The sequence below is a fragment of the Buceros rhinoceros genome, unplaced genomic scaffold (assembly GCF_000710305.1).
Source record: "Buceros rhinoceros silvestris isolate BGI_N320 unplaced genomic scaffold, ASM71030v1 scaffold15802, whole genome shotgun sequence".
Classification (NCBI taxonomy): Eukaryota; Metazoa; Chordata; class Aves; order Bucerotiformes; family Bucerotidae; genus Buceros; species Buceros rhinoceros.
Genome location: NW_010398434.1, coordinates 4,259 through 16,998, shown reverse-complemented (window position 1 = coordinate 16,998; position 12,740 = coordinate 4,259). Strand labels below are relative to the sequence as shown.

The 12,740-nt window shown below is 38.6% G+C and overlaps 1 protein-coding gene across 1 annotated transcript in view; it reads right to left on the bottom strand.

Annotated features, from left to right (window-relative positions):
• RHPN2 (rhophilin, Rho GTPase binding protein 2) overlaps positions 1 to 12,129 on the bottom strand; it is a 22,893-nt gene extending 10,764 nt beyond the window's left edge. Inside the window, exons 1-5 of the mRNA XM_010131101.1 lie at positions 12,121 to 12,129; positions 7,261 to 7,376; positions 3,908 to 4,036; positions 1,387 to 1,462; positions 298 to 375 (exon numbers count right to left, since the gene is read on the bottom strand). Coding sequence (XP_010129403.1) covers positions 298 to 375; positions 1,387 to 1,462; positions 3,908 to 4,036; positions 7,261 to 7,376; positions 12,121 to 12,129 — 408 coding nt within the window. The remainder of the gene's footprint in view (positions 1 to 297; positions 376 to 1,386; positions 1,463 to 3,907; positions 4,037 to 7,260; positions 7,377 to 12,120) is intronic.
• Between the last annotated feature and the right edge of the window lie 611 nt (positions 12,130 to 12,740).

Sequence of the window (12,740 nt, the reverse complement as noted above, 5' to 3'; positions counted from 1 at the left end):
TCTTCCTGCTAAGTTTAACATACTTTGAAGTTAAAAAATTAGATAAGACAAATATAAGTTTTACAAAGTTGTGTCAATAGCTCATTCATTTGCATAACTTCACCCTTTTCTTCACTTGTTCTTTACTCAGATTGTAAAGCTCTTGGACAATGGAGGTTCACGTTCTATATCTCAGAAATGAAGTCCATAAGAATGTGGTAAGTTATAAGTAATACTGGCATATTCTGATTCCATACAAATGTTGTTATTTACAACTGTAGATTAAAAGACCTCTTGGTAGGCCATACTTGAACTTACTTGTCTCAGATCCATGAGATCTGCTATTTCATCTTCATACTCAGAACTATCTTCACTATAATGTTCCAGAATGAAGTCCTAGGGGAAAAAAAGGAGGTAAAAAAAGGAATATCTAAAATTAACCTTAACTATTACTTTTTTCTGCAGTTGCAAACAGTACAAAATTGATTCAGTTGTGATTTGCATGTTGTCTACTCCCTGACAGTCAATAGTAGTAGTAACATTACCAATGAGGATACAAAAAAGACAATAGAACTAATAATTTGATTTGATAGCTGAGGCAAGAGGTTTCAGTCTGGAACCAAACACTTATTACATCAACTCCATTGGTTTTAAAACAACAACACTTAGTGGTTTTGAAAGGGACAAATGAACTCTGTTAGCTAAAATAACAAGGGAATCAAGTGACCATAAAAACTTGTTAACAGAAGAAAGACTGCCAAATTCTTGTCAGCTATATTAGAGCAATTCCACTTAAATTAACAAAGCTGCAATGGCATAATGGTACCATAATCTGACCATGGAGATTAACCTACAGAAGTAAAAGCAGAGACAAATGCTACAGTGATAGAAGATAGTTTGCCTGAGATAAAATTTTCATTGCAGAACACACAGTAGTTCAAATAATACAGAAGATGGCTCAAATAGCCAGCAAAGTGTATTAGTCAACAAACAAGCAGTGCCAATGCTGTAACACTGCTTCCCAGCTGAGCTAGCCTGACTAGTGCGAGTTGAATTATCATTGCAGTATGCTGTAAAACCTTCATTACTAATTCCTTTCACACCTAGAGTAGTATTCATTAGTCTTGCTGAAACCAAAAAAATGTAGAAGAAATTTTTATTCTCTTTGGTTTAACTCTACTGTCTCTGTAGTGGGATTTCTTATAACGTCTTCTGACTCCTTGTCCTAGTTAGATATATGCAACAACCCAAATAATTGGTGGTTGAGTTTTAAACACATTGTGATCTCAGTTTCAGGGCACATAAAAAATAATTTGTACATAAATTACTTCTACTTCTTTAAACAAATCAGAAATGGAAGTTATTTCTGTTAACTCTTCATTCAGCAAATGCGTCTCTGAAATTTACCTTGAGGGGGAGTGTAAAGTCTACTTCTTTGGTTTCCTTCAGGCCAAGAGGTACCAAAGGAATGCTGAAAGTCTCTCTATGGAAAAAAAAAGATATAGAAATATTTGTTTTCTGTTTGTTGATAATTATTTTTGTTCATTTGATAACAGAAAGTTAGTATGCTGATGGGTGTTCAGGTAGAAGGTACATCATTTATAACAGTTCCTTCCTGCCCAGAAAAGTCTGCTTATGACTTCTCAAGAAGAGAGTGAGGAAGGCTACTTGCCTGCACTTCATCGCCTTTATACACCTACACAAGTTGCATGGACAGCAAAGAGCTCCACAGCTTCTAGGAGATCGGCCACAGTAAGAACTATGGTAATCATCAACAGTTACCAGTATTTTACATGCTACCAGTGGTTTCACATGTAGAAGTGATGTTTGTCTAACACAGGAAAAAGCAGGGCCAAAGCATACCAACTCTAACTGTGAAAGGTCTAAGACAAGCAAGTCTGAGAACTACTTAGCTTGTAGGCAATGCTACATGTTGTGGTCTTATCAGCAAAGTCAGCAAGATCAGTTTCTTACTGGTGAAAATTCCATCTCAGGAAGGTGGGAGTAGGAATGCACCTTTCTCAGCAGAGGAAGAGTCCTTAAACTGGTTGGCACTGGAAAGTGGCTCTGCTAGCTTGAAAAGAACTTCCAGGATACAGAGCCAAAACACCACTGCAGTTAGCACAAATAATCTGATTTCTGATTAAGGTTTTGGAAGAAACCACACCACTTTTACAATAGATTATACTGAAACATTTTTCCCCAAAGGGAAGTGAGACACATGCAAAAGAAATCCTAACCTACCGATTTAATGAATTCTAATACCACCCACAGTCCCTGTAGACACCAGCGTTTGTTGTTCAAAAGGAACTGAATTTCTATTTTCTAAGTTTCTAAGGTGCCACACCCATAGAGTCAACATCATGGTGGCACTGAAAGTTAGGGAGGTGATCCTGGATTTCCAGAACTGAGTAGAAATAGCTTCACAGTCCAGCTGAGATGTGTGCAAGTGCTGGGAAGGCCAACCTTTCAGATTGCTGTAACACAATGCCACGTAACCTAGTAACGTGGGTGTGACCTCGTGTTGATGACTATATGCAGAGAACAACTATTAATAGCTATTTGCTATTATTAAAGGCTGGAGAGCAGTTACAGAGAGAGTGAGTTATTTTAGCTGATGGAACGTAAAAAGCATTTAGAGCTTAGAATGAAGAGCATCAGAAAGGTAAAGTGCCATTTAAAACAGATTGGGGAAGTAGGATCAAGAGAGAGTAAAAACCATGCTACTGTCCAGTTACAAGGCTTCTACCTGCCCTGGGGCCTGACCTACCTCTCACTCTACACTGAGAATCCAAACACTTCGAATGTTCTTTAGCTAGAAGAAGGAAAAGTATTTCTGGAGTCGTGCTGTCATTCCCACAGCCACCACTTCCATTCTGCTCTCTACGCTCACCTGCATCTATGAAGATTGGTAAAGTCTTGAACAAAAAACTTTTTTGTATCAAACAGTTCTCAAAGTTTGACATGGGGGTGGAAGGCAAGAACTTTAGCACAAGTTTCTTTCTGAGAAAAATGAAACATAGATATTTTGCATCAGGTCAGCATTCAGTTGAAAGGCACCCCACTGGAAACGTGCTCAATCTCTCTACATTAAGAATTTCTTATAGTTCACCTGCAAGTTAACACCTGAGAATACTACTAAGAGGGATCCTAAATTATAATCCCCTCAATGTGAAGCACTTCAGTTTGTGTCCTGAGCTGCTGTTATTAATCAAATAGCAAATGTTTGGTTTTAGGAGCAACTGATAACAGAAATCTTTGCAGTATTCAGGCAATGAATAATCTTTAAAGTTTTATCTCTGAGGAATTCATTGCAATTTGAAGTTTAGTGTGTTCTTTACAGTTAGAAAAAATCTTCAAACTATGCCAACTTCATCTACTAAAAATGTCTCTGTTTTAGCCAGCTAATTTATGGATTTCTATCACTGAAGTGCACTCCTTAAAGATTACCTCAAGTCTGCGCTGTGCTCAAAATCAGTGCTGGACTTCTATTCTCCAGCTAGAGAGGGGACTGTTGTATGCAGTGCATTTGAGAGCAGATGATAGTATCACTGGGTTTTCTCACTACAGAACACTCTGCACCAATTAGCCATTCTAGTCCTGCAGATTCTGCTAGGTGCCATGTGTGTCTCCTTAAAGCTCCAAAAGCTTTCGATTCTCGCAATACTCCCTCCATGAAGGGACTGCCTATCTAAGGATTAGTGGTACATACCTTTCCCAAGCGAAAGACAAATATGCAGACTAACCCTTAGTCAACAAATGTACCGTCAAGTATGTTCTCTTCCTATCAAGCCCGCTGCTTGATTTTTTTTACGTGCTTTCACGTAATTGTTGTCCAGCATTCATATTCACCTGGAAACAATTTTGTTTCCAGTGGTAAATAAGTATAAGATCTGTTAATAATTGAGTAACTTAGCGTTATACTTACTCTGTATTTTGATAAACTTCTACTGAGATATTAAGTCCTTCCAATTCCTCCTTTAAGATCTGCAGGTCTGAGTTTACAAAACTCAGTTCCAGTAGTACCTGCTCTCGTACTTTGTTGTTGGTGGTTGCTCTGCAGAAAGAAAAAGACGTAATTTTTTTATTGCTGAAGAAAAGTGCTTGTGCATAAGCTTGGCTGACCCCATTGCTAGCATTCTCAGCATTTTTAAGATTTCTTTTTTATCTCCTTAAGCAGTGATACAAAACCTCATGTTGCAGAATTTATTAGGTTTTTCTGTCAAGAAAGAGCCTGGATAGTTTCCAGATAACAGCATGTAGATGCATAGGAGGTTTGCTATGTGCTCATTTTCGTGTGTGTGATTGAGGGTCAGATATATTAATCAACAAAACTAAAGCATCTTAAACAAGAATCCCTATCCTATTTTCGGATTATGTGATCTTTTCGTAGAAGACGACATGAGGGTGAAGGTGGGAGGGATCAGGATAAATCAGGAGATTTATTTTTTCCAAAAGACACTTCCCCACTTTATAGATTAAATAATCATCTGTCGAGAGTTCTGATCTTAAGAAAACAACTTTCCCATAAAACTGTTGCTACAGAATGTTTTACAACCAATTATACAGGTAGAAAGATATTTCTTTTTAATACAGTTTTCTCTATAATTTTATTTTGTCCAGTGCAAATAGGAATTTTGGTTGCTTGTTTCCTTTGCTATTTATGTATTTACGTAACAACATTTTGAACTGCAAGCACAGTGGATGTTAGTATTTAGCCCCTCCGAGTATTTCTGTGTGATTTCTTATTTGTATATTTCAGGATATATCTCTATTTCTACCCTGATTCTCCATACCGTATTACTGTTTTCAAGAGACTTTAACTGTTATCTGTAACCACAGATACGAGTTTAAAGTAAAAAGCTTTCATCCATATCCAGGCTTAAGACATTGTACCCCTATGTTAGAGATAGTCCAGAGAGACTCTCTCCATTCCACTAGACAATTACAAATTTATTGTAAGTTTGCAGCATTTTGCATTTACCTTTAAGATAAAATTCACCCTCATAAATATTTATCAACACCCCTCTCATACATCTAGGCTCTTCTTGGAACAATCCTCCAGTTTTATGGGGCAGCTTGGTGAAGAACTATTTACTCCAAGGCTAAAAATCTAAGCTTATACTTCATATTATAAATATATGTTACTGGTGAATTGTCTATTCTGTACTTTGTTGAATACCCAAGATTGCTTAGATTAAGCCACATTAACAGTCGCTGCCTGCGTAAGACAAACTAGACACAGTATATGCTGGCGTGGGTCTTCCTCAAAAGGCAGCATCACACAGATGAGTGGGCAAGCTTTGATGCTATTCAGGCTTTACGACGTTATTAAGGCTCCACGTTTGGTCCAGCTTACCACCCTCCACAGGAGGGACTTTAGTATCTTTCTCAGAAACCCCAGTGGTCCCTCCAGGTGAACTTCTCCAATATGGCTGTATTGCTGTCAACATACACGCCAGTTTAGAGTTACCTTCTCATGCTGTGGTATTGTAGACATTCTTTGTAATGACAAACAGCAAAAGACAGACACGGGCAATGTGATATCCTTAAAATCCACATAACTCTGAACTCAGTTTAAACCCACAACTTCCAGGAAAAAAAAAAGACAATGAGAAGGAGAGGGTAATTTTCAGAATTTCTAGAAACAGAACTCTTTGCACTGTAGGGATCATTTGTTTCAAGCCTAGCATTTACTTTCAGCCAAAAGTAAAGAAACATGCATTTCCAGTTTTTTCTCAAGACCTATTGCAGGAGGCTCCTTCTTGGTTCACTTCTTCTAGAACCTGATGAAATGCAAATGGAATCTGAAAACATGAAGTTCATTTATTTACATTTTCCCTTAGGAGACTGTAAATACGACTCATCATGTGAAGTGGTCAGGTTACTTTTTAAATGGCTTCTTCCAGAGAACTAGCAAGTTTTAGTAACCTAACAGGTATAAATTAATTTTAGATTTTTAATAACATAGAAATAAATCTGATTCTTTTAAAATAGGCTTAGTTCTCACTCTTGTCAATAGCAACTGCAGCATTTCAGCAGCTACTGTTGGTATCAGGAGCCGAACTTTAGGATATCTTTAGGTTGAATGTTAGAGTAACCAGTGTTCACATTAGATATTACTCACCTCTTTCGCCTTTTCAAAACACTCCTGAGCCGGCATGCAGAAACATCTACTGGATTAACAGTGTGCAGTTTCAAAACCAGATATAAGAATTTTGCTATGTATACAAAAGGGAGCGAAAGACCCTAAGTCTTAGTCCACAAGTCAGTTACCAGAAAAAAAAAAAAAGCAAAATGAAGTCAGTCATAGAGGCTAAACCTATAAGCTCTGGATCTTTCTCTTCTCTTGCCAAGAGCGGAGATAAAGGCAGGTAACAGGCAAAGGCAACTTATCAATAAATGACAAGTTTAAGAAAAGTTAATTTATGCTGGCATTCTCATTTCTGTAAGGGAAGCATATGGACTATTTTGTCCTCAGAGACCCATTGTTCCTCCAGTCACAGAGAAACAGACACTCTAGGAGACTATTGCAGTTTATTGGGGAAACTTTCAGTGGGAGTAACAGAGGGGATGGGTGTTGGAAAGCTACAGGACTGTTTGCTAAGCAGTAAATCACAGGATGTAATAACCTCAAGAGAGGCTCAACATTAGGCTATTCTTATGGGGACAAACACGTGAGAAACCGTGTCTTAAAAAAGATTTGGTAGACAAAATACAATAAAGGGGAAAGTCTCTTCCAGTTATCTTAAACTGTAGGAGAATCTAGTGACACCTGTAACCCAGCTCAAATTAGATGTGTGCTACCCTGCTACTCCTGTATCACTACTACATGGAATAAATAAGGCAACTGATGGTCCTTTCCACTGCAAAGCTCAGATCTAAAGGATCTTGGAACAAGAAACAGCACAGTGACAAGACCTTTGTTTGATTTAAGGTGTAAAAAGGACTCTAACTACAGTATTCAGCAAGGTTTACTTGCCATTACCACTAGCAATAAGCTGATGGAACAGAGGAACAGAAGAGAGTCTAGCATTCAGCTCCTTTGCTACAACACGACAGCTTTGAAAGTGCACTTTATAGCAGGTAATAACTCTGTAGAGCTACAGCATTAAAAAAAAAAACTCCAGGGAGACTCACAAAGCATCCAGCAGTAATTTATGCAGCACGTCAGGGGAGCAGTTAGGCAGACTGGGAAAGAACAACAGCTAAGAAACTTAAAAAATTAAACAAAAAAAGTTTTTTGCTCAGGTAAGAAAACTAGGAAGTCATGACACATACCTTAAAAGATTTTCAGCACCAGCTCTCATCCTTACTGCTCTTAAGATCTGTTGGTTTAGGACGGCTCTTTGGTTTTGCAGTTTGCTTCTACCGGTCTCAGCAAGAGGATTACATCCCTAGAATTAAGGAAATTAGGGGGTTTTGTTGCTGTTGAAAGACTCTGAAAAAGGAGTAACACTGAATTTAAATTAACTTCAGTGGCATGGTTTCTGTATGAATACAAATGAACTACATTGACATCAGTGATGACTGACTGGTCATTAAAAGCAAAAGAGACATGACCAAAGCATTTGACATTAAAATCGAGGCAGAAAATAATTATTTTAAAGCTTGTGTACATGTGCGAGCCCTAGAAGCCCATGTGTCCGCCCTAGAAATCCTCTGAAGCTATTTTGCAATTACAATCAAATTTGACAGAGCGTTACTAAGTTTCTGGGGGTTTCATTAAAACAGTATCTGGCAAGGCAATAGCTCCTATCAAAGCTTCTGCAAAATATCAGAGTTCCATACTAGGATATGTGCAGCCTTGAAATACAACTCTCAGAAAACAGGGTTTAGTAACACCACTGCTCACAGTTCTAAGACCCTTTCTAAGGATCTCTGCTCTCGTTCCTTCTGGTGCTCAGACCTGCGGTACAATTCCTACCCCTCCTTCCCTACATTCCTCTCTTCACATCTCAAACTTATTTTTGGCTCAGTAACGTACAGCACTTCTTCACACCCCAGGAAGTGCTCTCAGATCTTTTAAGTCTATCTGCCCTAACCCAACAGCACCTTTGCATAATGCAACAAAATTGTGAAATGTGAGTAAGCTTTACAAGTTATTTAATCTAAGTTGACAGTGCCAGGTGCAATGATTTATCTGCCCATTAATTTTCGTTGTTACCTGTTGGCCAAACAAAAATTAGGTATTGATAGAATAGTATCAAGTAAGACAGGAAATGGACTAATGCGAGATGGGATAAGATAAGATGGTATATGGAATAATAAAGCTTCTCAGGGTAAGGTGATTATTGTACCTTCAAAAACTTACCAAATTAAGCCCTGAAAAGCCCTTAAAAGGTAAAGCATGAAATCCAGAATTCAGAAGAATGCTCCTGTGTACGTGCCTACCGTACACAAGCACAAGACTCAAATTTCTGCAACTGGTGTTTGAGCAGAACTGAGCTATTGTATTCTGGTGAGCAACGATAAGCTAAATCTGTTATAGATGAAAACCACTGCATGTTTGTCTTTTTTTTAAGGGAAGCACAAACTTAACACCTTTTTAAAATAGGTTAGAAGTTACAATGCCAATTTTTTATTCTTTGCCCCTGCCCCCCCTTTTTTAAAGTATCAAATGTCTTTGAACATTGATACTCATTTCTAGCCAGGCAGCACATCCCTGCAGCCTTAATTAATGATTCTGAAGAAAATAAAACCAATCAATCCAGATTACACTGGTTCAATGGAGAAAAAACATAGCCTAATACTGTTAGTTCTAAATCCCTAATTTGAAAAGTTTGTAATAAATAGTAAAAATGTCAGGAAGCTTGTGCAGACATCTTCAGAAGCACAATTTGCCAGATAACTTGGAAAAATATGCCACAGTAAATCACTTCTATTGCAGAAATGTTTCTGCATTGAAATTCCAATTCTCGCAGAAGCCCAGAACTTGGGTGCACAAGATATACTCCCTTTGTTGAGAAAGCACCGGTGGCAAGGACAATACACAGAAGATGAACCTCTTACTGAGGAGGACATGCACGCATAGCACACGCATTCATTCCTCTCAAATTAAAAGTAGTCCTTCATCTACCAGATGCTTTATGCTCCCTTACACACATCTGTACACAGAGACCTAAGCAAGGCACACTTAAAGATGCAACATGATCTTGTATCCACAAGTTGCTTTCTGCTCTTAACCTGCTTCTTTTTCGGGGCTGCCCCTGGTTTTCCTACTCTGCTTTTTCTTCACTTTGAGTTGTATAATCTTTCTCTGTTACTAGTATTCAAACTCTTCTTTCCTTCCATTCTATCCATGCCATTTTTCATTTGAAGCTTGCCAATTATTTTCTCTTGCCTTTTGCGTTCAGTTTGAATACTTGATTCTCATCTTGGGCCTTTCATCTTGATATCCCTGTACAGGTCCGCAAAGCTTTCTTCCAACTTCTTCCTCAAGCGCTTAGTCCAAGTATCCTTCCTAAACATATCCTTGTCTTGCCCTTTATTTCATTTTCTCTGTAACTTCATTCTAGAACTCCCTGCCCTTCCTGTGTGCCAAACAAGTTTCATGACATCATTCAAATACTGCTTTACAGCTCTGCTTCTGAGAAATTTTTCAGGAAGAGCAACTGCCTGATTCCTGAGCCCATGAAGCTCAGTATAAGTGGCGTGTTTATTTCAGTGCACCTTTGATCAAGCTCCAGCCCAGAAATCAAACAAGATCCCATTGAACTATGAGTGCAGAACTGCAACGATCTTAAACTCTGCACAAACAGAAAAAATGGCAGAAATGTTTCCCTGCATTTCAGGACCAGCCACTGATCTCTGTATGAAGCTTTAATGCAAAACCAGCTCTGGGGCCTAAGAGGACAAGGCACGGACAGACTGAAGTATCTGTATCATCGCCAGATGCTACTGGAAGTGCTGCGTGCTTCTCTCCGTGATGAAAGTCTTCTTGTGGATAGAGGAGTCTTGTTTTCAGGATAGGCTCACCTGCTGCAAGCACGTACTTCCCACCTTATTGACTTCTCAAGGCCTATCAGGACCTTGTATTTTAGCTGTTGGAAAACACTGCTTTTCACATCTCCTGCACAGGGGATGGGCCACTCAGCTAGTTTGCATTCATTTGCAGGCTTAAACTCTATCGTAAGCAGGCTGCCAGAAAACTGATGGGTAGAACCTGCATGGAGGACAGTGAAAATAACCACTATTTGCAAAAAAAAAAAAAAAAAAAAAAAAAAAAAAAAAAAAAAAAAAAAAAAAAAAAAAAAAAAAAAAAAAAAAAAAGAAAAAAGGGAAATACACAATCTGGGGAAGATTCCCCCTCGTGTAAAGCACAAATTCTGTATGCTAAAAAGTTGTTTAGCAGACAGATCCAAGAAAGCGCTTCATTTCTCTTTCCTTCACGTAGAAGATCCCTCTCCTCCACAGCGTTTGTACCTGGTTCAAGAATGTCAATGTTCAGTTCATTAAAATATCTGACAGCCAAATTTCCCAGTTTCCTGGGAAAGTTTCACTTTCCACATCTGCTGTGTCACTTTTTGTCAACAGCATGCTAGATGCTTCTTTTAATTATTGTTTGTTTCTTTTCCAAGCCAAGACAACTTGGATAGTGAGCTGGATTTTAGCCTGGCTTATAAACTATCAGTAAAATTACTAATAAATAGCAACAAAAGAAGGGTTATTACTAAGGAAGTTGCAAAAATGACCAAGAATGGAGTATAGTTTAAGCTTTCATTGCATGCATTTGGGCGCAGGGAGGAAGAAAAGTAAAGAGTAAATTGAGTAACCCTGCTGTGAAGGCAATTCAAATAGTAAAATCAGCTATCAGCTTTAGAGCCTTTTTTCCCCTCACAGCATAGCTCCTGGGTATTTAAAGTGTTTAAATATTATTATCCTTAGCTCCTGAATCAATAAAGCTTTTTAAAACCTGAAGTTTTGTTAGCTAGTTACTTTATTTCTTCCTGCTTGGTTGAATAGCATCGTTAAACAGCAGAATCAGGAAGCCGATATGTTAATATATCATTACCAGAGGCAAGATCTGCACAAGAGTTATAGATTCTTGCCATTTATTACTTATGTGCCTAGTCAGGTAACATCTTGAAAGAAACAGACCCAAATAAATATGCATCTCCTGATAAAGGCTGGCCTGCGCGTTTGAAAGCAGTCCTCTGACTAATTAATGGGGCATGCTGACAGATTCCAGGGGGATTGCTGCTCATCTTTTCTCAGAATGAATGCCTGAGCTTCAGGGGCAGGATACCCCACTGGATTTTATTTTGAAGGTTATAAACATATCCCACACGCTTACTGGCAAACAGTTGTGCCTGTGGGGTCTCAGAGTGACAGTGTCTCTGTTGGACTAGGCACAGCCAGCTCAGCAGCAGGGGCTCAAGCAGATCTAGGAAGCAGCTGACTGACTGTTCAGGGACTTTGGGGAGATTTCATTCTACAGATTACATGGGGGCAGAGAGGGTAGCTAGGCAAGCCTGTAGTCGGGTACTACAGGCTAACTATGACAGACAGTAGCTTTCCTCTGTATACAAGGCACCACATCTTATCTCCCATCTGAAGGAGCCTTAAAATCCCCCAGTCTAAGAGGTATAGGCAGTACCTATGAGATTTTTCAGAGGTTAGGCTCTACCTGCCACAGAGGGGAGATCGATGTCAAAAGGATGGGTCCCAAATAAAGCAGCTGTTGTATTTCATTTGGATGCCAGGAAGTTCTTTCTTCAAGACAGAACTATATTTTAATCCCAGAAATCCAGTTGTGATAGACACAAAATTCATGACTGTTTGCCAAACAATGAGTAATCACAGTAAGCATTTTAAATTAACACTAAAATTATTTATGAATTAGTGTTTTGAACTTTTAAGATGAGCCACACACTGTCTGAAGGTGACACAGAGTTGAAACTGGGTGTGCCTTCTTACTTGAAATAAAACATTCCTTTCCAGCCAGTGCAACCTGTGCTGCTTGTCAAGCCCAGTAGTGTATGCGGATGGCCATATCCTCCAGGTATTTAAACGTGCGTGTGATTTAACTTATGCACATAACTTCTGTGGCTGTAATAGCGATTGTAGTAAACAGCATGATTCACACCAGTGTTTCTAGAACTGATCCCAAGTCCTCTGAAATTATGTTTATTTCCTTACCTTCTGCATGTTTCTCTTCGCATGTTTCTACTCGTCCAGTTTTGAAATTTTAGCTATATACTGCAAGTCTTTCAATAGTAGAAGTTTTAACTGAGTTTAAAAAAAAAAAGGGGGGATGGGGAGGGCAGAGGAAAACTTGGTCTTTCAGAGCCTGGTCTACTCGTGCCATGAACAAGTATTTTACAGTTCTAAGTGTCTGACCCAAGGATTAATATAAAGTTTTAGAACTAATTATTTTATTAAATGACAAATACATATCTTCTATATAATATTCCACCTTGTCACACCGCTCACTAAGCAAAATGAAGATTACCATTTCATCACAGATGTCTGTCTCTTGACTAAACAAGCTTCAGATGACTCTTAGTTTCACATGAAGGCCTAACTTCAGTTTTAGGTTTTATGAATTCATATATAATGAGTGGGTATGGCATGACGGGGGTATGAATCATCGCAATGTTGTTTCTGTCCCGCCAGACAAATGGAAAGAGAACAAACAGGCAAATAAATATTCCTGTGTCCATGCTAATGTTGATGGTTGCCTGGCTACTAATGACTGAAAAGAGCCACATGAGCTAAACACCAGTAGAAGCACAGGTGTAGCAGGTTGGTGAACTGGT